We start from the raw sequence: 26,885 nt of genomic DNA, 5'->3' as shown, positions 1-26,885 counted from the left end.
GAGACTTGCTTGGGCCAAGAAACACGAGCAATGGACGATCTCATCATGTGTGGTTCCCACCGTGAAGCATGGAGGAGGAGGTGTGATGGTGTGGGGGTGCTTTGCTGGTGACACTGTCAGTGATTTATTTAGAATTCAAGGCACACTTAACCAGCATGGCTACCACAGCATTCTGCAGCGATAAGCCATCCCATCTGGTTTGCACTTAGTGGGACTATCATTTGTTTTTCAACAGGACAATGACCCAACACACCTCTAGGCAGTGCTCAACAAGTGCCCAGCATATGGGAACTCCTTCAAGACTGTTGGAAAAGCATTCCAGGTGAAGCTGGTTGAGAGAATGCCAAGAGTATGCAAAGCTGTCATCAAGGCAAAGTGTGGCTACTCTGAAGAATCTCAAATATAAAATATATTTAGATTTGTTTAACACTTTTTTGGTTACTACATGATTCCATATGTGTTATTTCATAGTTTTGATGTCTTCCCTATTATTCTACAATGTAGAAAATAGTAAAATAAAGAAAAACCCTTGAATGAGTAGGTGTGTCCAAACTTTTGACTGGTACCGTATATATGATGTATGAGGTTGGGAAGCCTCAGACTGAGGTATGACTGATGAGCCATATCACTGTACTGCCTTCAATGCCACGTATTCATATATCAGCTGCCACTCTCAATGCCAGTTTAAAGGAAAATCCACTCAAAAACTATATTTTGGTATTTTTTATTGATACAGTCCCAAAATGTTTTGTATTTCAGCATTCAAGTTGTCAAGATATTGTTCTTTTAAGAAGCAAAGTGTTACCGGCCACAGCATCATGATGATGCAAAATGCTGGATGACTGAGGAGTTCAGAGTCTAAGTCAGCATGTCTGCTGTATTTTGAAAGTAAAATAAAAGATGCTTATAAACAGTTTAATACACAATTCACCATTTAAATTGTACATATTCATGATACTACATATCAAGAGGTTATCTTTATAAACCCTGTTTGAATATCATTATGGTATTAGTCATTTTCTCACCAGCCAAACATACCCACGTGCAGTTGGCTTCTTAAATACAATATTAGCTTCATCACACAGTGTGTGAAAGTTGCTTGTCTTTGCTGAATTCCTCCCTCTCTGTACGGTAAAGCATGCATATATCAACAGAACCCCAAGGGTCCACTTAGCTTGGGAAAAATCAACTAATTCGAGCACAGTGTTGATTCAGCACGTGCCCATTAGCCCTTGGTGGCCTATTATTAAGGTAGTTTAGCCTGAAACCCTTCAGAAGAAAACTGCACAGTCAGCGCATATGCTTGTCTAACTTTTTTACGTTTCATCTTTTGCAGTTACAAATCCTAAATGCAAATGCCCATGTTTTTGTTGTTGTGTTAGACTCTACTACCATCTACTGTTGACTGTTGTTGTTGCACTGGACCCCAAAAACATTTATGATGATATTTCAGTGTTTTGTTGAGAATACTGTAGATTCATATCTAAACAATTATTAGCTGAAGGTTAAACCCCCATGGCAAATAAATACATGGAAAAAATATAGTCAGTTGTGAAATTAAGTGCCATAACTTTCTGATTTTGAATTTTCATTGTTTTATTGATAATGTCTTTCAGCCAGACTATTGACATTGGAAACTGTAATTATAGAATTTATTATAATCTCACCAAATATGCATATTATAATTGGTATAGAGTATTTTTTCCAAAATGCTTGACGTAAGGTGTTTCTCACTTTGTAGAATAAAAAGGTTGCCCTCGTGACTTGTATGAGTTGCGTCCATAGATTTGATTCGCCCTTTGTGGGCAATGGACGTAAATTACAGGTCATACAGTCCTAGATTGATTCTACCTTGGTTGGTGGTAGCCTGTTGCTGGGCAGGCAAGCGTCCAAGGATCCCCAGAGACTACACTATTAACGTTGCTTAACAGTAATAGATGGATATGCATCTGACTCTTACCTTGCTTTTTTTGATCGGCAAATGGGCTGTTATTTCACAGTCAGAGCTGGCGCGCGTACAGGTTGCATGAAGTCAAACAGCTACAACGTTACGGATTTATTTTCTCCCACACGCAGCCCCGGAAGCAGAAATATACTCTACTTGGGTTTTGTTTTGTTTGTTAGTGTCTGGAGTTGGAGAAGAGGTAGAGCGTGCATGGGGAGTTGTACCTTGGGAATGGAAGATGAACACATTTCTTTGAATGTGTGTACGTGTAAAATGCCGAGTTTTGTCAGCAGATATGACGAAGAGACAGTCTGCAATCCAGCAGAAATGCTTGATAAAGTTGAGACATCAGGCACAGATTTTATTCAAGATGTCAGGGAAACAAAGATCCAAACACCAGACGGTGACGGGAGTTTGGAGACGCACACACACAGGGTTGAGAGGACGGGTAGTAAAGAAAATGTTGAGGGATACAGTTTCAGAAAACCGACTGCAGTGGATATTTTGAGGAGGAATTTCGGGACGACGAGATCCCCTACGAATTTCAAAAACAATTCAGCAGATGACCAAAAACACCCAGAGGATGCCATGGTAGAAATAGTTTTAAATGAACGAATTGATCATGTGGACCTTGAAAAGTCAAGTGGCAGTGAAACGAATGTAAAAGAGCAAATCGCAGATCACACAGAGGGATTAACGTCATCCGATTTGAATGAAGTTGATGTAACAGATTCTGACGATATTTGTGAACGTAGCAGGGCTGACGACGATGTCGTACAGTTAAAGGAACATGTTTACTGTACTGTATACTGTATTGCGAACGATAACTACAAGAAACCGGCTGACAATACCGGAGAACACCAATATAATGGGGCGATAACTCCGTCAACATCAAACGTCATTACAAAGTCATCCACAGATTTGCGGCAGCAGAGCAATTTGGAAATGGGCCACCACACCGTTTCCGATCCATATACGCTACCGAACCTGATTGATCCTAGAACTCTGAGCAACTTTTACAACGGGGATTACAATGAATCAGTTGTTTTGGCATGTCGCATCTGTCTGGAAGACACACACATAAAGCCGTTATTTTGTTGCAAGAAGGCTGTCTGTGAGGAATGCCTGAAAATATACATCATTTCACAGGTAAAGAAAGGCCTGGTATCCAAATTGTCTATGTTATCAAGCCTTCTGGGTGGGTGTGTGTGTGCTCAATAGACACGCTGACACAAAACAAGATGGGGCCTATATAAATATATATATTTATGGCACTAGTAGGCCCACCTGTTTTGATACATTTTTGTTTTCACAACACAAATGTACGTTTACACCCATTGGATTGCTTTGTGTTAATTTAAGATCCTCTCCAGCTCATTTGGCATGTCAATAGTGTATCTGGGTGCAGATGTTGTGGTCTGTCGACAGCTGGCTTGCTGTGTCCTTCTGAATGAACCCAATGAGAGCCCTGGTCCATGTGCTCAGTTACCACTAAGAGGAACACCTGCAGGGGCAGTCTGCAGGGAGAGCACTGGGATCTAGTATTACACTGTGCACCATGTGCTCAACTACCTGAGGAACACCCAGTCAGATGGTCTGTCTCCTGCTACAGCCTGGAGGAGAGACAAGTAATTGGGATGCAGGCTAGTATAGTGATGAAAAAAACAGGTTGAACACTTTCCTATTTTAGTGTTAGGCCTAAATGTCAGTATTTTGCTGGGCTGCTTGGAGAGAAAGGATGGAAGGGACAGCCCATTGTGTTGTAACAGTACTGCCTCGGCCATTGTTATCCTTGTTTAGGGAAGTCATGTGCTTCCTGCTAACTGAGCCAACTGACTCATCTCATAAGGAACAATCTGCAACTGTGCTGCGCTGTGGAATTCAACAGGATGACTAGGCCTAACTCTGTGCAACTGAGTGTAAAGTGAAAGGATATGCAAGGTTTTTCCCAGAGAATGTATCAGACTGTCTCTGTCTATCCTTTAGTTAGGTGTAGAATGACTTAATACAGTTTCTATGGATGTCTAACGCAGATAACCAGTGTGTGGTGTCTGTGGTTGGTTTGCACGGATAGGGAGTCTGTAAATTATAAAAACAAATGTAGGGTGACAAAAGAAATTACGACATCAGGGAAGGCACTGACTGCCTGCAGAATGAATTTGTTGGCTGAGGGAGGTGGGTGTGTTGAGCGCTGTCTTTCCTTGCGGCTGATGGCAGCAGCGGAGGGAGGGGTGGGGACAGGTTGTGTGTGGCTTTAATTGATAGCTTAATCACAGAGCTTGTCTATGTAGAACCTAGTGAAATCACGCTTCTCTTCCTCTGGAGGCTGCGTGCTGCAGTGTGTTATCTCTGAAGACAACATCAGTTGTCTACCTAGACCAGGGGTCTCCAACCTTTTCTAGCATGAGAGCTACTTTAACATGTCGCAAGCATTTTTTTTTTAGCTTTCAAATAGGCCCATTCTTTTCTTCTCCACTCACCTGCAACTCTTCCCGGGGTCCTTACTGTACAAGAGAAAGTAGTGCACTATGTTTTCTGTCAATATACCTGGTCAAATAATGGTAATAAACAACTCTAAGGGGGAGCTCTATAAAATATTTTTTATATTTTCCCAAATTATGTTTTCTCTTTTTATTTTCCTGGTTTTATTATTATTTTTAAATACTCTCAAAATTACAATTGTTCATAGAGAAAAAACGAAATGGGATGTTCTGAGTCTGTGTTTCTGCTTAAATCACATCAGAAGAAAATGTTTTTTAGATCTGGAAGATTTTTGGACTGTAATTTGGACTTAAATGTGCATCTAACCCTTTAAATGTGCATCTAGTGAGTGAGGAATGGTTTTGGGAAATGTATTTCTGTCGACCCACAAGACGGTTATCACATCTACTGCCTACGCACGGACTGATATACAAACCGGGGCAATATTGCTGGAAATTAATTGTGTTAGGTTTGGCTTTTTAAGCCAATAGTGGCAGTAGTTGGGAGATTGTGGTGTCTGATACTTGTGAGATTTGTTTGACAGTTTGCAGTGGAAAACATAAATGTTATGTACTTTCTGAATTGTTTGGTGAGCTACTCATACATTATATATTCAAAAGTAAGTGGACACAACTTCAAATTAGTGGATTTGGCTATTTAAGCCACACCCGTTGCTGACAGATGTATAAAATTGAGCATACAACCATACAATCTCCATAGACAAACATTTGCAGTAGAATGGCCTTACTGAAGAGCTCAGTGACTTTCAATGTGGCACTGTCATAGGATGCCACCTTTCCAACGAGACAGTTCATCAAATTTCTGCCCTGCTAGAGCTGCCCCGGTCAACTGTAAGTGCTGTTATTGTGAAGTGGAAACGTCTAGGAGCAACAACAGCTCAGCCGCGAAGTGTTAGGCCACACAAGCTCACAGAACTGGACTGCTGAAGCGAGTAGCGCATAAAAATGGTCTGTTCTTGGTTGCAACACTCACTACCGAGTTCCAAACTGCCCCTGGAAGCAACGTCAGCACATTAACTGTTCATCGGGAGCTTCGTGAAATGGGTTTCCTTGGCCGAGCAGCGGCACACAAGCCTAAGATCACCATGCGTAATGCCAAGCGTCGGCAGAAGTGGTGTAAAACTTGCTGCCATTGGAGTCTGGAGCAGTGGAAACACGCTCTCTGGAGTGATGAATCACGCTGCACAATCTGGCAGTCCAATGGTCCAAAAATACATAAATGGTTTGTTGAGATCAGTGTGGAAGAACTTGACTGGCCTGCACAGAGCCCTGACCTCAACCACATCGAACACATCTGGGATAAATTGGAACGCAGACTGCGAGGCAGGCCTAATCACCCAACATCAGTGCCCGACCTCACTAATGCTCTTGTGGCTGAATGGAGCAATGTTCCAACATCTAGTGGAAAGCCTTCCTAGAAGAGTGGAGAATGTTATAGCAGCAAAGGGGCACCAACTCCATATTAATGCCCATGATTTTAGAATGAGATGTTTGACGAGCAGGTGTCCACATACTGTTGGTCATGTAGTGTATGTAGCTGCGAGCTACTGGTAGCTCGAGATCGACCTGTTTAAGACCCCTGACCTAGAGGGATCTTGTTATTGTCATCAGGTAGCATCAGATTGCAGACTGTTCCTTGGCTTTCAAATCCAATTGAGTCGCTGACTCATCTGTCTCGGGGTCAGGATAGGGACTGTTACAGCTCCAGTTTCCTCCATGTTCACATGTCTGTCATGCCTAATGCATTTCAGGTATTAAACCCGTTTTAAAGGATTTGCTGTTGGCTCTTTTTGGCTCAAATGCTCTAACACTTCTGGTGTTCTGGTTTCTAAGCTTTTCCAGTGATCTGTATACATTATACAACTCAAAGAGTTGCAGGCCTTCCATGCTTTATGTTCTAAGGATCTTATGAACACTGAAACAGTGGGAAAATAGGCCTAGTTACTCACAAAAACTTGTCCAGTTATTGATCTATGTCAGGGGTCTTCAACCTTTTCTTGCCCAGGGGCAAGCAAACCGGCAACCCATGGACCCACATCATATGTTAGCAAAACATTTCCTGTCTTATCACCAGGTGAATGATAGCTAGAAAGGTAACTGCAAACATATTTTCACTAAGAGCAGCTGTTTAGCTGGTTAAACAAAGGTTAGTTAGCAAAAATGTATGTCCAGGTCAAAAAAGCTTACCTGCTGCCAGCGGCACTTGCCTCGCTGGTAGCCTATTCGCCGGTGCTTGGGAGTTGAAAAATAAAGTTGACATCATTAGAAAGAAGAGATTCTACTCTTACTGTAGGAATGTATATCATTCAACATTTATTTATTAGGTTGTTTTTAGTGATAGTCAAAACATTGAAATAATTAAAAATATAAATCCATTCTCCCCTTCCCTGCAGTACTTCAGCGGGCCCCTGAGGTGCCAGGGACCCCTGGTTGAATACCCCTGGTGTAAGTGTTCTGTCTCAACTGATGTGGGTTTGAAGTATACCTACTAGCTCTTCAGTCCTGTCCTACAGTATCTATTCGTTTCCCTCTTTTTTTGAGGACTTCTCATAGCTGGTTTGCCTGTAATGATTCAAACTCATTGTTATTAAAGTCTTAATGTCATTATGATTACAAAACCCTGCATGTCTTCCAGTCTCATGAATAGGCTGCGTGCTCTTGTCTTAATTGATGTGATGCTGCCAGATCAGAGGGATGGAAATATATGACTATCACTCCAGTTCAATCCCCTCACCATGTCTTGAGTGCAAAAAATACACTGTATTTTAAAAAGCCTAATTTAAATGGCTAATTATTCATATAATATAGCTACATGGCAGTCCTTATCATTGCTTTCTGAATGTTTGTGTGTTGTGTCATTTTTTTTTACACATCCATGTGTCTAGTTAGGAACGACACGTTGTTTTACTTTTAACACAATCACTGTGTTGGCACATTTAACACAACATGTGTGGTCCCTAATAGAGGTCGACCGATTAATCGGAATGGCCGATTAATTAGGGCCGATATCAAGTTTTCATAACAATCGGAAATCGGTATTTTTGGACACCGATTTGGCCGATATAAAAAATAAATCGTATTTTTTTTACACCTTTATTTAACTAGGCAAGTCAGTTAAGAACACGTTCTTATTTTTAATGACGGCCTAGGAACGGTGGGTTAACTGCCTTGTTCAGGGGCAGAACGACAGATTTTTACCTTGTCAGCTCGAGGATTCAATCGTGCAACCTTACAGTTAACTAGTCCAACGCTCTAACCACTTGCCTCTCATTGCACTCCACAAGGAGCCTGCCTGTTACGCGAATGCAGTAAGAAGCCAAGGTAAGTTGCTAGCTAGCATTAAACTTATCTTATAAAAAACAATCAATCAATCACAATCACTAGTTAACTACACATGGTTGATGATATTACTAGTTTATCTAGCGTGTCCTGTGTTGCATATAATCGATGCGGTGCACATTCGTGGAAAAAGGACTGCCGTTGCTCCAACGTGTACCTAACCATAAACATCAATGCCTTTCTTAAAATCAATACACAGAAGTATATATTTTTAAACCTGCATATTTAGCTAAAAGAAATCCAGGTTAGCAGGCAATATTAACCAGGTGAAATTGTGTCACTCCTCTTGTGTTCATTGCACGCAGAGTCAGGGTACATTACAGTACAACGGTTTGACTTGTCTGATCTTAGCTAGCTACATAGCCGTCTTTGTATCAAAGATAATTGTGTAGTTTAGAGTAATTATCGTAATTACCGAGGTTAGCTAGTCAGCTATTTTCGTCCTTCTAACGTAGTCAACACTGCTAGCTAGCCAGCAGCTAGCAGCTAGCCAACGTCTACCGAATAGCAGCACTGTAGAAACTATTACATTCGTTTCTACATTACAACGGAACGACTTGATTAGTGTAGTGTTAGCTAGCTACATAGTTGTCGTTGCTGTCTTTGTATCCAAGGTAATTGTGTAGTTTAGAGTAATTATCGTAATTACCGAGGTTAGCTAGCCAGCTATTTTCGTCCTAACGTAGGCAACACTGCTAGCAAGCCAGCAGCTAGCCAACGTCTACCGAATTGCAGCACTGTAGAAACTATTACATTACAACGGAACGACTTGATTAGTGTAGTGTTAGCTAGCTACATAGTTGTCTTTGCTGTCTTTGTATCCAAGATAATTGTGTAGTTTAGAGTAATTGTCAAGGTTACCTAGCCAGTTACCGAGGCTACCTAGCCAGCTACACTTTCAAACTAAGTCAACAACGCAGCCACTGCTAGCTAGCCTACTCCACCAGCCAGCAGCACTGTATCATTTTAGTCAATAAGATTTTTTGCAACGTAAGCTTAACTTTCTGAACATTCGAGACGTGTAGTCCACTTGTCATTCCAATCTCCTTTGCATTAGCGTAGCCTCTTCTGTAGCCTGTCAACTATGTGTCTGTCTATCCCTCTTCTCTCCTCTCTGCACAGACCATACAAACGCTTCACACCGCGTGGCCGCCGCCACTCTAACCTGGTGGTCCCAGCGCGCACGACCCACGTGGAGTTCCAGGTCTCCGGCAGCCTCTGGAACTGCCGATCTGCGGCCAACAAGGCAGAGTTCATCTCAGCCTATGCTTCCCTCCAGTCCCTCGACTTCTTGGCACTGACGGAAACATGGATTACCACAGATAACACTGCTACTCCTACTGCTCTCTCCTCGTCTGCCCACGTGTTCTCGCACACCCCGAGAGCTTCTGGTCAGCGGGGTGGTGGCACTGGGATCCTCATCTCTCCCAAGTGGACATTCTCTCTTTCTCCCCTGACCCATCTGTCTATCGCCTCCTTTGAATTCCATGCTGTCACAGTTACCAGCCCTTTCAAGCTTAACATCCTTATCATTTATCGCCCCCCAGGTTCCCTTGGAGAGTTCATCAATGAGCTTGACGCCTTGTTAAGTTCCTTTCCTGAGGATGGCTCACCTCTCACAGTTCTGGGTGACTTTAACCTCCCCACGTCTACCTTTGACTCATTCCTCTCTGCCTCCTTCTTTCCACTCCTCTCCTCTTTTGACCTCACCCTCTCACCTTCCCCCCCTACTCACAAGGCAGGCAATACGCTTGACCTCATCTTTACTAGATGCTGTTCTTCCACTAATCTCATTGCAACTCCCCTCCAAGTCTCCGACCACTACCTTGTATCCTTTTCCCTCTCGCTCTCATCCAACACTTCCCACACTGCCCCTACTCGGATGGTATCGCGCCGTCCCAACCTTCGCTCTCTCTCCCCCGCTACTCTCTCCTCTTCCATCCTATCATCTCTTCCCTCTGCTCAAACCTTCTCCAACCTATCTCCTGATTCTGCCTCCTCAACCCTCCTCTCCTCCCTTTCTGCATCCTTTAACTCTCTATGTCCCCTATCCTCCAGGCCGGCTCGGTCCTCCCCTCCTGCTCCGTGGCTCGACGACTCATTGCGAGCTCACAGAACAGGGCTCCGGGCAGCCGAGCGGAAATGGAGGAAAACTCGCCTCCCTGCGGACCTGGCATCCTTTCACTCCCTCCTCTCTACATTCTCCTCTTCTGTCTCTGCTGCTAAAGCCACTTTCTACCACTCTAAATTCCAAGCATCTGCCTCTAACCCTAGGAAGCTCTTTGCCACCTTCTCCTCCCTCCTGAATCCTCCTCCCCCTCCCCCCTCCTCCTCCCTCTCTGCGGATGACTTCGTCAACCATTTTGAAAAGAAGGTCGACGACATCCGATCCTCGTTTGCTAAGTCAAACGACACCGCTGGTTCTGCTCACACTGCCCTACCCTGTGCTTTGACCTCTTTCTCCCCTCTCTCTCCAGATGAAATCTCGCGTCTTGTGACGGCCGGCCGCCCAACAACCTGCCCGCTTGACCCTATCCCCTCCTCTCTTCTCCAGGCCATTTCCGGAGACCTTCTCCCTTACCTCACCTCGCTCATCAACTCATCCTTGACCGCTGGCTACGTCCCTTCCGCCTTCAAGAGAGCGAGAGTTGCACCCCTGCTGAAAAAACCTACACTCGATCCCTCCGATGTCAACAACTACAGACCAGTATCCCTTCTTTCTTTTCTCTCCAAAACTCTTGAACATGCCGTCCTTGGCCAGCTCTCCTGCTATCTCTCTCAGAATGACCTTCTTGATCCAAATCATTCAGGTTTCAAGACTAGTCATTCAACTGAGACTGCTCTTCTCTGTGTCACGGAGGCGCTCCGCACTGCTAAAGCTAACTCTCTCTCCTCTGCTCTCATCCTTCTAGACCTATCGGCTGCCTTTGATACAGTGAACCATCAGATCCTCCTCTCCACCCTCTCCGAGTTGGGCATCTCCGGCGCGGCCCACGCTTGGATTGCGTCCTACCTGACAGGTCGCTCCTACCAGGTGGCGTGGCGAGAATCTGTCTCCGCACCACGTGCTCTCACCACTGGTGTCCCCCAGGGCTCTGTTCTAGGCCCTCTCCTATTCTCGCTATACACCAAGTCATATGGCTCTGTCATATCCTCACATGGTCTCTCCTATCATTGCTATGCAGACGACACACAATTAATCTTCTCCTTTCCCCCTTCTGATAACCAGGTGGCGAATCGCATCTCTGCATGTCTGGCAGACATATCAGTGTGGATGACGGATCACCACCTCAAGCTGAACCTCGGCAAGACGGAGCTGCTCTTCCTCCCGGGGAAGGACTGCCCGTTCCATGATCTCGCCATCACGGTTGACAACTCCATTGTGTCCTCCTCCCAGAGTGCTAAGAACCTTGGCGTGATCCTGGACAACACGCTGTCGTTCTCAACTAACATCAAGGCGGTGACCCGTTCCTGTAGGTTCATGCTCTACAACATTCGCAGAGTACGACCCTGCCTCACACAGGAAGCGGCGCAGGTCCTAATCCAGGCACTTGTCATCTCCCGTCTGGACTACTGCAACTCGCTGTTGGCTGGGCTCCCTGCCTGTGCCATTAAACCCCTACAACTCATCCAGAACGCCACAGCCCGTCTGGTGTTCAACCTTCCCAAGTTCTCTCACGTCACCCCGCTCCTCCGCTCTCTCCACTGGCTTCCAGTTGAAGCTCGCATCCGCTACAAGACCATGGTGCTTGCCTACGGAGCTGTGAGGGGAACGGCACCTCCGTACCTTCAGGCTCTGATCAGGCCCTACACCCAAACAAGGGCACTGCGTTCATCCACCTCTGGCCTGCTCGCCTCCCTACCTCTGAGGAAGTACAGCTCCCGCTCAGCCCAGTCAAAACTGTTCGCTGCTCTGGCACCCCAATGGTGGAACAAACTCCCCCACGACGCCAGGTCAGCGGAGTCAATCACCACCTTCCGGAAACACGTGAAACACCACCTCTTTAAGGAATACCTAGGATAGGATAAAGTAATCCTTCTAACCCCCCCCCCCCCCCCCCTTAAAAGAGTTAGATGCACTATTGTAAAGTGGTTGTTCCACTGGATATCATAAGGTGAATGCACCAACTTGTAAGTCGCTCTGGATAAGAGCGTCTGCTAAATGACTTAAATGTAAATGTAAATGTATATGCGATAATAATAAACGTTTTGTTTTTGAAATGATAGTTTCCGGATTCGACCATATTAATGACCAAAGGCTCGTATTTCTGTGTGTTATTATGTTATAATTAAGTCTATGATTTGATAGAGCAGTCTGACTGAGCGATGGTAGGCACCAGCAGGCTCGTAAGCATTCATTCAAACAGCACTTTCATGCGTTTTGCCAGCAGCTCTTCACTGCTTCAAGCATTGCGCTGTTTATGACTTCAAGCCTATCAACTCCCGAGATTAGGCTGGTGTAACCGATGTGGAATGGCTATCTAGTTAGCGGGGTGCGCGCTAATAGCGTTTCAAATGTCACTCGCTCTGAGACTTGGAGTAGTTGTTCCCCTTGCTCTGCATGGGTAACGCTGCTTCGAGGGTGGCTGTTGTCGATGTGTTCCTGCTCGTTCGAGCCCAGGTAGGAGCGAGGAGAGGGACGGAAGCTATACTGTTACACTGGCAATACTAAAGTGCCTATAAGAACATCCAATAGTCAAAGGTATATGGAATACAAATGGTATATAGAGAAATAGTCCTATAAATACTATATTAACTACAACCTAAAACCTCTTACCTTGGAATATTAAAGTCTCATGTTAAAAGGAACCACCAGCTTTCATATGTTCTGAGCAAGGAACTTAAACGTAAACTTTTTTACATGGCACATATTGCACTTTTACTTTCTTCTCCAACACTTTGTTTTTGCATTATTTCAACCAAATTGAACATGTTTCATTATTTATTTGAGGCTAAATGGATTTTTATTGATGTATTATATTAAGTTAAAATAAGTGTTCATTCAGTATTGTTGTAATTGCCCCCAGGCTATGAGGGGTGGCCAGTCCTCTACTGGCTGTGCCGGGTGGAGATTATAACAGAACATGGCCAAGATGTTCAAATGTTCATAGATGACCAGCAGGGTCAAATAATAATAATCACAGTGGTTGTAGAGGGTGCAACAGGTCAGCACCTCAGGAGTAAATGTCAGTTGGCTTTTCATAGCCGATCATGCAGAGAATCTCTACCGCTCCTGCTGTCTCTAGAGAGTTGATAGCAGCAGGTCTGGGACAGGTAGCACGTCCGGTGAACAGGTCAGGGTTCCATAGCCGCAGGCAGAACAGTTGAAACTGGAGCAGCAGCACGACCTGGTGGACTGGGGACAGCAAGGAGTCATCAGGCCAGATAGTCCTGAGGCATGGTCCTAGGGCTCAGGTTCTCCGAGAGAGAGAATTAGAGAGAGCATACATAAATTCACACAGGACACCGGATAAGACAGGAGAAATACTCCAGATATAACAGACTGACCCTAGCCCCCTCGACACATAAACTATTGCAGCATAAATTCTGGAGGCTGAGACAGGAGGGGTCGGAGGACACTGTGGCCCCGTCAGACGATACCCCCGGACAGGGCCAAACAGGCAGGATATACTTCCAACTCAGGGACATGTTTCCTATTGGTTGATGACAACATATCATTACTTCCTATTTCCTTTGATTAAGGGACTCGTTATATCTGTGTCCCTGTCTTTATGCTGTAGAGGGAACGCCTTAGTCTAACTGTGTTCAATAGAGAGGCCTCAATGCATCTCATGAGAGGCTGGTAAGTTGTTGTCTGCCAGTCAGTCTTGGCATGATTGCCATTGTCAGAACATGATGTTCTGACCCTTTGATAGGCCAGGATTCAGGAAGCATGTTATCCTGCCCTCTAGATCTGGTGTGATGCCACATGTGTTTGTCCCTCACACTGACTCATACACGCTTTGTTTGATATGGTCTGACCTGTCCAGAGCTTGATGATGTACCACTGGCTTGTCAGCTCTGTCAGAGAATATGAAGACTTTCCTCTCAGTACATCTCACTGTATTGCAGGTGTTGCCAGGCACATTGTTATTCACTTGGCTTTTGCATGGATACAGAATAGTAATCCCTTATTCTGTGTTAGTCATAATTGGATGATATGACTATCACACTGACTAACACTGGTAGGACAGGTGCCTGATTTACCCCCCAAAAATGTATCAACCCGTCACTGATCTTCTGTTGTATCTGTAGCTTCCAGTCAGGATCACATAACATTTCATGAGCATAGATCAAGTGTGACATAACATAAGGAGTTGTGGATGGCACCACCACAGGTAGTATCCATTGTGTTGCTTCTTGCTGCCCATCGTGGTGTTACCAGCCTTATCATGGTTAGCTCCTCTACTAAAGTTGGTTCCACCGGCTCAGGCTGAACGCTATGGGCAGGTGTGTGTGTGTTGGTTCTTCTAACCTTGTGGGCACCTAAAATCCCCAAATGTCCCCATAAGGATAGTAAAACAAGGAAAATTATCCCGTGTGGGGACATTTCCCACGTCCTCATGAGGACAAATGTTATTTTAAGTTTAAGGGTTAGGATTACAATTAGGGTAAGGGGTTAGGGAAATAGGATTTTAAATATAAATTAATTTTAGGTCTCCATGAGGATAGAATAATATAATGTAAACCTAAAATCCCCAAATGTCCTTAAGGTTATTTTAAGCTTAGGGGTTACAATTAGGGTGAGTGGTTAAAATTTTGGGTTATGGTATGGGTTTGGGTTAGAGTTAGGGGAAATGGGATAATGTAACGTAACGCGTGTGTGCATTTGTGCGTTCGCGCACGAAAGAGAGCTCTACCTCAGGACCAATGTTGTAGTCTGAGGACAGAAGCGTTCTGCCTGATGAAGTTAATCTGCACCTCTGGTCATCAGTGAAATCAGAACTAAAATTAGACATAATAAAGGGATGAGAACGCACTCCCGGAGATCGCTCATTCATTTCTCTGTGAGGCTATGGTGGACTACAGTTTCTCCTCTGTTTGGTTCTGGCTCTGAAGCAGCAGGACAGTTATACTAGGTGTACACATACACACACCACTTGACCACAGATGTTATGCCCTGGTGTAATCCAGGGGCACTGCTCTTGGAGGGCAGAAGGGAAGGGAGATGTTAGTGTATATATTTTTTCACATCGTGCCACAGCTCCAGTGTCCCTGCTGTGTTGGCTGTCAGGGCCACTGTCCTGTGGCCTGGTTGATGGGTGTAGAGGTGGACTCAGGGTTTCTCTATGGGACTCCTTCACACCCTCATCACTGGGCACTACGTTCACAGGTGGCAACTCTCTTACTGACCGTCTCATCAGTGTCACAGCCTAGCTAGTCCTAAGCCTGTGACCTTGTCTGTGCAGCTTTAGAAGATAGACTTCCCAGTGCAAGTCACAACATAAACTGTCCACACATTCACTTCCTTTATTTACACACACAGTAGATATATCATCCTGGTGCCCACACACAGTTGGTTACAGTACAATGGACTAGACATATTATTAGAAGAACATGTCTTATCCCATGTTTAGTTAATATGGGTTCTTTTGTCTAGTCAATTGGTCTTGTGTGGCTCAGTTGGTAGGGCATGGCACTTGCAATGCCAGGGTTGTGGGTTCAATTCCCATGAGGGACCAGTACAAAAATGTATACACTCACTGCTGTAAGTTGCTCTGGATAAGAGCGTCTGCTAAATGACTAAAATGTGAAATGGAGACTGGTTGAGTTGGCTGATGTCATGGTTCTGAGAAAGAACAGTGTGTGTTATTGATATCTCACTTGCACTGGCACTGCTCTTTCTAGAAAAGTCTTCAATCAGCTACCTCAAAAAAACATTCTGCTTGTTGTTACTTTAGGCCTACATACTTCTGATCACCAACCTCTGATGCGATAACGTATGTGAGCTCATTGGACAGCAATAGCTGAGCTGCTGTTGTGCTGTGTTGAGCAACCCCCAGAGCAGAACAGAGTGCACAGCCTGGCCCTGAGGAGAGTACAGGGCCACACTGTAAACCATTTTGTGTTGTTTTTACTGTAACTTACAGGAAGCTAGTTGCCTGTAAGTTACTGTAAAAAAGGTACATTATGTTACTGTATTGTATGGTATCCAATAGTGTTACTGGAATCTTTTTTGCCTTTGTTTTTATGGTAACTTACAGGCAACATGCTGCCTGTACGTTATTGTAAAACAACAGTACACTGCATTACTGTAATCTTATTATGGCAATTGTAACTAATGAATGGATAAATTCATAAAAATTAATTGAAGAGTGATGGAGTTTGTATTGTACAGTATTTTACCGTAAATGCATGGCAGTGGAGCAATCCGGTGGGCTGCTAGTTATTGTGTTTCCATATGAATACCACTTTGGGAGCCTTTGTTAAGGCCTCTAGAAGTGAAAGTGATTTAAAATACTTAGTGTTGTATTTCCTATCACTTGCACTTCTAGAGGTCTTAACAAAGGCATCCAAACTGGAAGTGACTAAAGGGCAAAACACACCAAAGGACATGGCAAATACTCAACCATTAAAGGTTTGAGACTTGCTGCCACTCCAATCTGTTCCCTATACACATTTAATTGTTAGAGCACAACTACCACATATCAGTTCAATTAGTGCAGCATTCTATCTAAAGGGTGGCACAAATGTAGCCTCTTAACACGGCACACCTCAAAATATGTTAATGAGCCAGAAACAACAGTACCATGCAACCATTTACGGTATGATTTAACATTTACGCCTAAGATCATTCAGACTGCATTGTCATTTACGTCAATTTTCTGTAAATAATGAATATGGTACTTTACTGTTAGTTTTATTATATAATACTGTCAAAACAACTATAATGTTTTACAGTGCAGGAACAGGGTCCATAGGGCCAGAGGCCAGGCTGTCATAGTGAAAAGAGTCTGCTGGGCATTACCCCAGAGCTGTGCTGCATCACTCTCTAGTCTACTGTATGGGCATGTACTACAGGCCCAGCCAGGAGGGGATTACTCAGCTCAGATCAGCAGCAATGTACTAATCCGGGGCCTACCCGTCTGTCTGCACCATGTCCCTGGAGGGGACCCACTGTGCCTGGAGCAAGGGTGTCCTAGAGCTCTACATGGGAGGGGGAGAAGTGGTGGTGGGGTGTACTCATGAGGCTAATGCTAAGAGTCCCACTGAGGCGTACTGGGCCCTTTTTCCTCTGTAGTTTTCCACTGTTGTAGTAGTGTTATGACTATGGGGTGGCAGATAGCTTAGCGGTTAACAGTGTTGGGCCAGGAAAAATCTGTTGATGTGCCCTTGAGCAAGGCACTTAACCCTAATAGCTCTTGTAAATTGCTCTAGATAAGGGCGTCTGCAAAATGACTAAAATGACTAGCGAAGTCACTAGTGGTTCATGGAAGCCTTCCAAGGCACATTCTCTCACACACCACAGTATCTCTTATAGGGGGATTAGGGTAACAACAGATCATACCGCTCACCTTCTGGTAAATAACTTTTCCTTGTACAGTACCACCCAGGAAATGTATGTTCCGTACTGTATGTACTGTACACTGTAGTATTTGCTTGTGTATTCTGTTTAACCTTCACCTACATAACACACTTGCAATCCAGTAGCTAAATGTATCGACAATATTTTATTACCGGATCTAGGGCCAATGGCATTGTGTTTGTATGCAACTTACGACCACTGTCTTATTATTTGTTTATCCTAATTTGTCATAAAGCATTCACATCTCTCTCAATTGATCCCTGTGTTATGTCTATGTGTCCCCCAGGTCAGGGTGGGCAGAACGGACATAGTGTGCCCCATCACGGAGTGCAGTGGTTACCTGGAGGAGAGCCTGGTGGTGTCCCACCTGGGCAGTGAGGAAGTGGCCAAATACAAATACTTCCTGGAGCTGAGCCAGATTGATTCTAGCACCAAACCCTGTCCCCAGTGCAGCCAGTTCACCTCGCTGAAAGGACACACCCCCAGCAGGGCAGAGCACAAATACAAGGTGAGAGAGAGGGCCTGTACTGTTCTGAGATCAGATATTATACAGCATGACTGAGCACAAGTACAAGGTGAGTACAGGGCCTCTGCTGTTTGTAATTCTTGGGAAAAATTTTAGGTTTCTTGAATCATGAACAAAGTGCTTTTTCATGTATCATTAATGAGGGAGGTTTTAGTCCATGCAGGCACTTCAGTTCTTCTCAGCAAATCTATGCCTCTTATACGCCATACCTCTATCTAGCCAATCACATGTCTATGCCTTTTATGCGCCATGCCACTATCTAGCCTATCACTTGTCTATGCCTCTGCAGATCCAGTGCACAAAGTGCCAGTTTGTGTGGTGCTTCAAATGCCATGCCCCCTGGCACGAGGACCTGAAGTGCCGGGACTACAGGAAAGGGGACAAGCTGCTGCGTCATTGGGCCAGCATCATCGAGCATGGCCAGAGGAACGCCCAGAAGTGCCCCCACTGCAAGGTGGGTGACAGAGCCAGGAGAGTGGAGAAAAATAGCAAACCTTGCTAGTTAACATAGCTACTGGAAGAAGATTGTGGTTGACAGTTCTGCAGCCAAACGATGATATAGGAGGCCTTCTCACATGGTCCTAAAGGGTGTTATCTTGACTAGGCAGGTGGAGACAGGGCTGTCTGTTCTCTCCAGCGTTGTATGTCAACAACATAAGATGATTAAAGATGTGTTTTTCAGTAGTTCTACAGCCATGACAGTGTCCTCTGTGTGTTTTTTCTCTAAGAGGAGAGAAAGAGAGTGTCAGAGGTCTTTTTCCTCCCTTGTCCACTTGTAACAATGGCTGGAAATGAAGCATTCCATGAAGTCATAAGGCTGAGTCCTGGGCAGAAAGTCAATACCAAATTAGATTTAGTATGCCACGTCAGCTGTTTGTTTCATACACAGTGAGAGGCGTTTTAGAAAGCAAGAGCAACAAGCACAGTACTGCTAATTCGTTTTCGTATTGGAAGGAACTTTCACTGAGGTGTTGGCTGCTAGCTGGCTGTCTGTCCATGGCAGCACTCTCCTCTCAATGCAATGTCAGTCAGCATGAGTCAGGGAGAGAGGTTGAGTGATGCTTAGATATCAGAACAAAATGTTCCATTCTTTTCCCTCGTTTTGGAACCAAACCAAAATACTTTCTATTCTGGAAAAACCTGCGCTGAGCTGACTGATAATCTAGTAATTGATACATATAGTTATTAATTTGTTCAGAAATTAGGGTCCCACTTTAAACGAACAACAACTTATAAAAGCTTTATAGAGCATCCATGAGGTCATGTCGCTCTCTCCAGATCCACATTCAGAGGACGGAGGGCTGCGATCACATGAACTGCACCCAGTGCAGCACCAACTTCTGCTACCGCTGTGGGGAGAAGTACCGCCACTTGCGATTCTTCGGGGATCACACATCCAACCTCAGCGTGTTCGGCTGCAAGTACCGCTACCTTCCTGAGAAGCCCCACCTCCGCCGGCTGGTCCGGGGGTCCGTGTGTGGTGAGTCTGCCCAGCCTCAGCCCGTGACCCAGAGGCCCTTAAACCCTTTATAGAGGGGACATTTTGGGATTCCTATTACATTTCATGGTTAATATTATTAGACAAGCAAGCAATCAGTACCCTCTGACAATATGACAACTATATTTAGACTAGGCCCTTAAGGCCTGATTTAAAAAGATACTCTGATTAGCAGCTGTAGTTTCACAGTCCTTCTGCCTCCCTTTTAATTCAGTCGTTACACTGCCCATGACTTTCCTCCTTGGTCTCTGTGGTCAGACTCAGAAAGATACATACGCGGGGGCGACGAGTAAACTTCAATTACCATGTGGGTGGCCTTTCATCTTCTTAATCAGTTCACACAATAATGACGATGATCAAAACAGCATATACTAGCTTGATGCTGCAGACATGACTCTTTCACAACCCATTTTCACAATACGTCTAGTGCCTATGCTAAAAATTGCATTGTGCATTGTAATGCATTGTCATTTCTCACAGCTCTGAAGTCAGAACAATAACGGTAAACTGTAGCTGCCGACACAGTGGATGATTTGCATGCCCCATATCAGCAGAACTTCCTTATCTGAGATGACGCATGTCTTTGTGACCCTGCCTGCTGTGTGTGAATAGTGAACTGCTCTCCAGAGAGATTCAGTAGTTCTCTGATAGGTGCTCTGACTGCAGCTCTGTATCTGATGTTCCCTCGGGGCCTTGTGTAGTGACATGCAGGGCCTCAGCTGTTGCTCCCTGAGTGGGGTTAGCTAAAGTTACTCAGATACCAGCATGGTGCCAATGGAAACATCTGACACACACTGACGGTGGGCTAATGTGTCCCTCAAAGGGTCTACAAAACCCCCTCTACCTCTCATTAAAACACTCCCCTGCCTGCTCCCATTCTCATGTTTTAACAGCCTTGCCAATGAAAACAAACATGTATCTAAACCGTAGTCCCATAAGTCGCTACTGGCTGTTTTGATTTACGTTGGGTGTACTGTAGTGGCGCAGGACCTCTGATAACCTGTTAAAAATGTTAATGTGCCAAGGTGCTATTCCAAACTGCCCTGTCCTCCTCATGCATTTTCATGCATGTACTTGTCCTGACCCCTTATGCATATCTGTGTTGTCTCTTCTGTCTCCCTCCCATTCCAGTGAGTAAAGTGGTGGTGGCCCCTGTTGTCATAGCCCTGGTGGTGGTTGTCGGAGCAGTATCCATGGTCATAGGTAAGCATTGTTACATCCTTTATAACATGAAACGACTACTATTACCTACTGTTTTAATCCTGCTCTTTTCATCTCTAGATAACAACATGAAACATTACATAACCGCTGGTGCTTTAGAGAATCTGAAATGTGTTACTTTCCCTTGGTTCAGGTATGTAGTGTGACTCCGCTTGTTCAGTGGCTGTGGTCTGCTGGAGAGAGCCATCTGTGTTTTGGTGTGAATTGATTGAAGCAGCTAAGTGTCTGCTTGTCCACTTCAGATAGCACTGCTACACTGGGCGATGGGAGGATGACACACTGATATAAAGCTGTTGACAGACACTTGTTAATCCTGCTCACAAATTATCTTTACTGTTGTGTGTCCGTATTTCAAAGGTAATGTGTTCCTAGTGCGAACAACAGAACAGTATTGAGATTATTAAAGTATTTCCTTGATCGACCACCAATACTGTCAACACTTCCTTGCGAGAGGTGTCACTTCAGTCATTTCCCTGAGCTTAGTTCACATTCCATATTAACCTGCCTGTTCTCTCCTACTCTGCTCTCTCCTCAGGACTCGTGGCCTTTCCTATCTTCTACATCTGTAAGAAGAGACGGCAGCGCACCCAGTGTACTGGCCGTTGGCACTGAGCTGAGGACCATGGCAGTGTGGTCAGGACCCTGCTCCAGATACGAAGCCCAGGGAGGGGACACAGGGATTTGGGGGGAGGGTTGGTCTCCATCCACAGCCTGAGAAGAGCAATGCTTTACAGTGGCCTTCTCTCTCTACTGCATGTCTACCACAACACTGTCTGTGGCTCCTCCTCCAGCCTGTGGATCTAAAGGCTCACAGAGCAGTCTACTCCTGTTCCGCCCCACTTACCTCCACAGTGTCTGGGCTCCTATAGCATGGCTAGTGAAACAGAAACACATTGTATAGAATGGGAAAGAGTTACTGAAGACGTGTGGGTGAGTCTATCACCATTCTTTTGCAGACCCTGAGCACCTGCATATTTATGACATCTTCAGGGATTTTATTGTGGTGCGTACATACAGGTAACTACCAAAATGAAGGAAAAACTTGAGTAAATGAGGGATACAAAGTACAGTGCATTCAGAAAGTATTCAGACGCCTTCCCTTTTCCCACGTTTTGTTACGTTACAGCCTTATTCTAAAATGGATTACATGTATTTTTCCCCCATCAATCTACACACAATACCCCATAATGACAAAGCAACATTTTTGCAAATGTATTAAAAAAAAACAACGTATACGTTATTTACATAAGTATTCAGACCCTTTGCTCTGAGACTCAAATTTAGCTCAGATGCATCCTGTTTCCATTGATCACCCGATGGTCACTCTGACAGAGCTCCAGTGTTCGTCTGTGGAGATGGGAGAACCTTCTAGAAGAAGAACCTTCTGCAGCACTCCACCAATCAGGCCTTTATGGAAAAGTGGCCAGACGGAGGCCACTCCTCAGTAAAAGGCACATGACAGCCCGCTTGGAGTTTGCCAAAAGGCACCTAAAGGACTTTCAGACCATGAGAAACAACATTCTCTGGTCTGATAAAACCAAGACGGAACTATTTGGCCTGAATGCCCAGCGTCACGTCTGGAGGAAACCTGGCATCATACCTACGATGAAACATGGTGGTGGCAGCATCATGCTGTGGGGATGTTTTTCAGCGTCAGGGACTGGGAGACTAGTCAGGGTTGAGAGAAATATGAACAGAGCAAAGTACAGAGAGATCTTTGATGAAAACCTGCTCCAGAGCAATCAGGACCTCGGACTGGGGCGAAGGTTCACCTTCCAGCAGGACAACAACCCTAAGCACACAGCCAAGACAATTGCAGGAGTGGCTTCGGGGCAAGTCTCTGAATGTCCTTGAGTGGCCCAGCCTGAAAATAGCTGTAATGTAATGCTGAAAATGCTCCCGATCCAACCTGACAACCTGACAGAGCTTGAGAGGATCTGCAGAGAAGAATGGGAGAAACTCCCCAAATACAGGTGTGCCAAGCTTGTAGCGTCATACCCAAGAACACTCAATCGCTGCCAAAGATGCTTCAACAAAGTACTGAGTAAAGGGTCTGTATACTTATGTAAATGTGATATTTCATAGCAAAAATGTTCTAAAGACCTTTTCTTTCTGTCATTATGGGGTATTGTGTGTAGATTGATGAAGTGGAAAATACTATTTAATCTATAACATAACATAACTAAATGTGGAAAAAGTCAGGGGCCTGAATACCTTCCGAATGCACTGAATATAGAAACCAGGTGCTTCCACACAGGTTTGTGCTGAACGATTAGAGCTTTTTGAAGATGGTTTGGTTTCTGTTCGGTTTTTGAAAAATAATCACTGTTTTCTATTTAGATTTGTGTGGGTGCGGTATGTGGGTTGAATGCAGTAACACAACCTTTAATCAAATCAAATCAAATGTATTTATATAGCCCTTCTTACATCAGCTGATATCTCAAAGTTCTGTACAGAAACTCAGCCTAAAACCCCAACAGCAAGCAATGCAGGTGTAGAAGCACGGTGGCTAGGAAAAACTCCCGAGAAAGGCCAAAACCTAGGAAGAAACCTAGAGAGGAACCTGGCTATGAGGGGTGGCCAGTCCTCTTCTCACTGTGCCGGGTGGAGATTATGACAGAACATGGCCAAGATGTTCAAATGTTCCTAAATGACCAGCATGGTCAAATAATAATAATCACAGTAGTTGTCGAGGGTGCAACAGGTCAGAACCTCAGGAGTAAATGTCAGTTGGCTTTTCATAGCCGATCATTGAGAGTATCTCTTCCGCTCCTGCTGTCTCTAGCGAGTTGATAACAGCAGGTCTGGGACAGGTAGCACGTCCGGTGAACAGGTCAGGGTTCCATAGCCACAGGCAGAACAGTTGAAACTGGAGCAGTAGCACGGCCAGGTGGACTGGGGACAGCAAGGAGTCATCATGCCAGGTAGTCCTGAGGCATGGTCCTAGGGCTCAGGTCCTCCGAGAGAGAGAAAGAAAGAGAGAATTAGAGAGAGCATACTTAAATTCACACAGGACACCGGATAAGACAGGAGAAGTACTCCAGATATAACAGACTGACCCTAGCCCCCCGACACATAAACTACTGCAGCATAAATAATGGAGGCTGAGACAGGAGGGGTCAGGAGACACTGTGGCCCCATCCGATGATACCCCCGGACAGGGCCTAACAGGCAGGATATAACCCCACCCACTTTGCCAATGCACAGCCCCCACACCACTAGAGGGATATCTTCAACCACCAACTTACCATCCTGAGACAAGGCCGAGTATAGCCCACAAAGATCTCCGCCACGGCACAACCCAAGGGGGGGCGCCAACCCAAACAGGAAGATCACGTCAGCGACTCAACCCACTCAAGTGACGCACCCCTCCTAGGGACGGCATGGAAGAGCACCAGTAAGCCAGTGACTCAGCCCCTGTACTAGGGTTAGAGGCAGAGAATCCCCGTGGAGAGAGGGGAACCGGCCAGGCAGAGACAGCAAGGGCGGTTCGTTGCTCCAGAGCCTTTCCGTTCACTTTCACACTCCTGGGCCAGACTACACTTAATCATATGACCTACTGAAGAGATGAGTCTTCAGTAAAGACTTAAAGGTTGAGGCCGAGTCTGCGTCTCTCACATGGGTAGGCAGACCATTCCATAAAAATGGAGCTCTATAGGAGAAAGCCCTGCCTCCATCTGTTTGCTTAGAAATTCTAGGGACAATTAGGAGGCCTGTGTCTTGTGACCGTAGCGTACGTGTCGGTATGTACGGCAGGACCAAATCGGAAAGATAAGTAGGAGCAAGCCCATGTAATGCTTTGTAGGTTAGCAGTTAAACCTTGAAATCAGCCCTTGCCTTAACAGGAAGCCAGTGTAGGGAGGCTAGCACTGGAGTAATATGATACAAATTGTTGGTTCTAGTCAGGATTCTAGCAGCCGTATTTAGCACTAACTGAAGTTTATTTAGTGCTTTATCCGGGTAGCTGGAAAGTAGAGCATTGCAGTAGTCTAACCTAGACGTAACAAAAGCATGGATACATTTTTCTGAATCATTTTTGGACAGAAAGTTTCTGATTTTTGTAATGTTACGTAGATGGAAAAAAGCTGTCGTTGAAACAGTCTTGATATGTTTGTCAAAAGAGAGATCAGGGTCCTTTATTCAACCATCCTTTATTCACATTACTATAATACAATATTTCAGTTGTGTATAAAAATTCTGGTCATTATAGTTAATTACCATGCTTTCTGCACTTAAATATGAATTTTGACCTGTGGAAAACTACACCTGTCTATAACTTCCCACAGTTCATGCTTGACAACGTTTTCCACCAAATGATGGAATTTAATTGTGGAAAAATGGTGTCGCCCAACGCCCTATTCAGACTCTATGTTGGTGTTTCCTTTATTTTGGCAGTTACCTGTAGATAGTTACACACAACAAGCAATTGATTTGTAAATTTTTTATGACCAATCCCTAACTGCCCTGTAAGTGGTGCTTGTGTTTTAGGTTCCATTCCATACACATACACACGTTCAGCCACTTCCATCCCTGCCAACTCCAGAGTGCTGTACCCATACACACACTGGTATTTGCATCGTCAACAAAATACATTTGTTTTTTCCATGTTGGGAAAAAGCGCTGTTGAAATAACTGCTGTTTGATGCCCAGTAACGATGCCGCAATATATGTGTTTGTTTTGAAAATGTACATTTGACACATTTTCTGCCTCCTTCAATGGTCAATATCAGATGTCTGCTGTGAGAATAGATCTAAAACCCATTCAATTAAAACATGGATGTCTATGGAGGACGGACAGAGAGATGTACAGTAAGATCCATGATAGAGAAGCCATGGTTTTGTTATTTACTCTGAGGAGCCTATTTAAGGAACTCACTTTCAAGCTCAACTAGATTGCATGAAACAATCCCTTTCCCATAGTCGTCCATTATTTAAATCTAGTTGGAAGTGTCATACAGTACATGCTATATGTTTATGAATGTGTCTATGAAGTTCATATTAGTCATGTCGGGGGTTTCTGTTCACATCAAATGTATAAGCCCGGTGTCTTGATATCATTAATAATAAACCATAGTCCATTCTCAATTTGAATTTGAAACACTGATTACAATAGGGCATGTTTAATTAAACTTTCTCTCTAATTCAATTTGGGCACAACATCAGTAAATTACAAAAAATATTTTTTTTGTATCACAGCTGACAATCAAATGTCTCTTAGACTTTTTTTCCAGTGGCCTTTGATGTAAGTACCCTTTTGAAAGGCACACAATGGGCCTGGATCTGTGCCAGTGAATAGTGGATTCTCTGCAGCTTTAAAGGTTGTAACTTGGCAACAGTGGGCCTGTCCACCTCTCCCCTATCTACCCAATCTTCTCACCATGGCCACTGTATTTATCAGACATTCAGACACTGCATGGATTCATGTGTTATTAATAACACATAATATGGTGAGGATGATGATGGAGATGGATGAAAGCTTGGTTACTACTTCACTCTAGTTACTGTGAGTTACCACAATGTTAAAGGTCATGAACAGAATTTGAAATCTATGAGGCTTTTGTAATTGATCTCAGGGAGCATTCTGTTCACGTTCTCCACTGCTGTCTTTCCCTGCATGCCCCTTTAGCTCCAACTGTGCTACATGATCAAAGCCTGACACACAAATGGTTTGTTTTTGTTTTTTAATGATTTTAAAGATATAGCTTACCAGAAACCAGGTATGATATCACCATTGTTCTCATCAAGTAATCACCTGGATATAATATATTAAAATGCCATTGTTTGATGACACTTTTAGTGTATACATGTTACCTTTTAACCTGACACATTGAATTGACGTCTGGGCAGGTGGGTGATTCACCTCTGATGTCTGAACTTGCCCAGGGGCTTATCGGCTGGCTGAAGTCCCTATTAAAGCCATTGAGGTGTTGTTACCATAAAGATTACCTGGTGCCTTTACAAAGATTATTGATATATGCTTGATCTCCAAGAAGTGTTACTCCTGACTTTAAAGAGAATCTCATCTCTGCTCCAAAAAGGTCTGTAGCTTGCACAACTGAAATTGTCAATTTCTCCTGATCTTGATATAAATTATCTAGTAGTTTAAACTAAAGCTACAACAACACAGATAGTAGTTTTTCATGTATTGGTTGGTTTATGAAAATCAAATGCACAGATTTGTATTCTACTTTTGTTTGTGGGTCTTCGATGCTGCTGCACCACTATCTTCTCAGTTCGTGTAATTCATGTTTTGCAGAAAACGAATGTATGTTTTTATCAGATGGAATTGTGGAGTTATTAAACAGTGATGGTTGAAATGCCAAAAACAT

At 44.3% G+C, this 26,885-nt stretch overlaps 1 protein-coding gene across 2 annotated transcripts; it reads left to right on the top strand.

Annotated features, from left to right (window-relative positions):
* The first annotated feature begins 1,825 nt into the window (after window positions 1-1,825).
* LOC139556259 (E3 ubiquitin-protein ligase RNF217-like) lies at window positions 1,826-26,885 on the top strand. Of its 2 annotated transcripts, XM_071369987.1 has the most exons (6): window positions 1,827-3,094; window positions 17,598-17,819; window positions 18,127-18,291; window positions 19,116-19,317; window positions 20,467-20,538; window positions 21,092-26,885. In XM_071369987.1, exons 1-6 carry the CDS (start codon window positions 1,982-1,984, stop codon window positions 21,166-21,168), a joined length of 1,851 nt encoding a protein of 616 aa, XP_071226088.1. In that variant the 5' UTR covers window positions 1,827-1,981; the 3' UTR covers window positions 21,169-26,885. The 2 variants fall into 2 exon arrangements, 1 of the variants encoding a protein (XP_071226088.1); XR_011671092.1 differs by lacking the exon at window positions 19,116-19,317 and having other exon boundaries at window positions 1,826-3,094.

Source organism: Salvelinus alpinus, chromosome 27 (genome assembly GCF_045679555.1).
Source record: "Salvelinus alpinus chromosome 27, SLU_Salpinus.1, whole genome shotgun sequence".
In the NCBI taxonomy this organism is placed as follows: domain Eukaryota; kingdom Metazoa; phylum Chordata; class Actinopteri; order Salmoniformes; family Salmonidae; genus Salvelinus; species Salvelinus alpinus.
The sequence above is the reverse complement of the archived record's forward strand: the minus strand, read 5'-3'. Positions and strand labels throughout refer to the sequence as shown.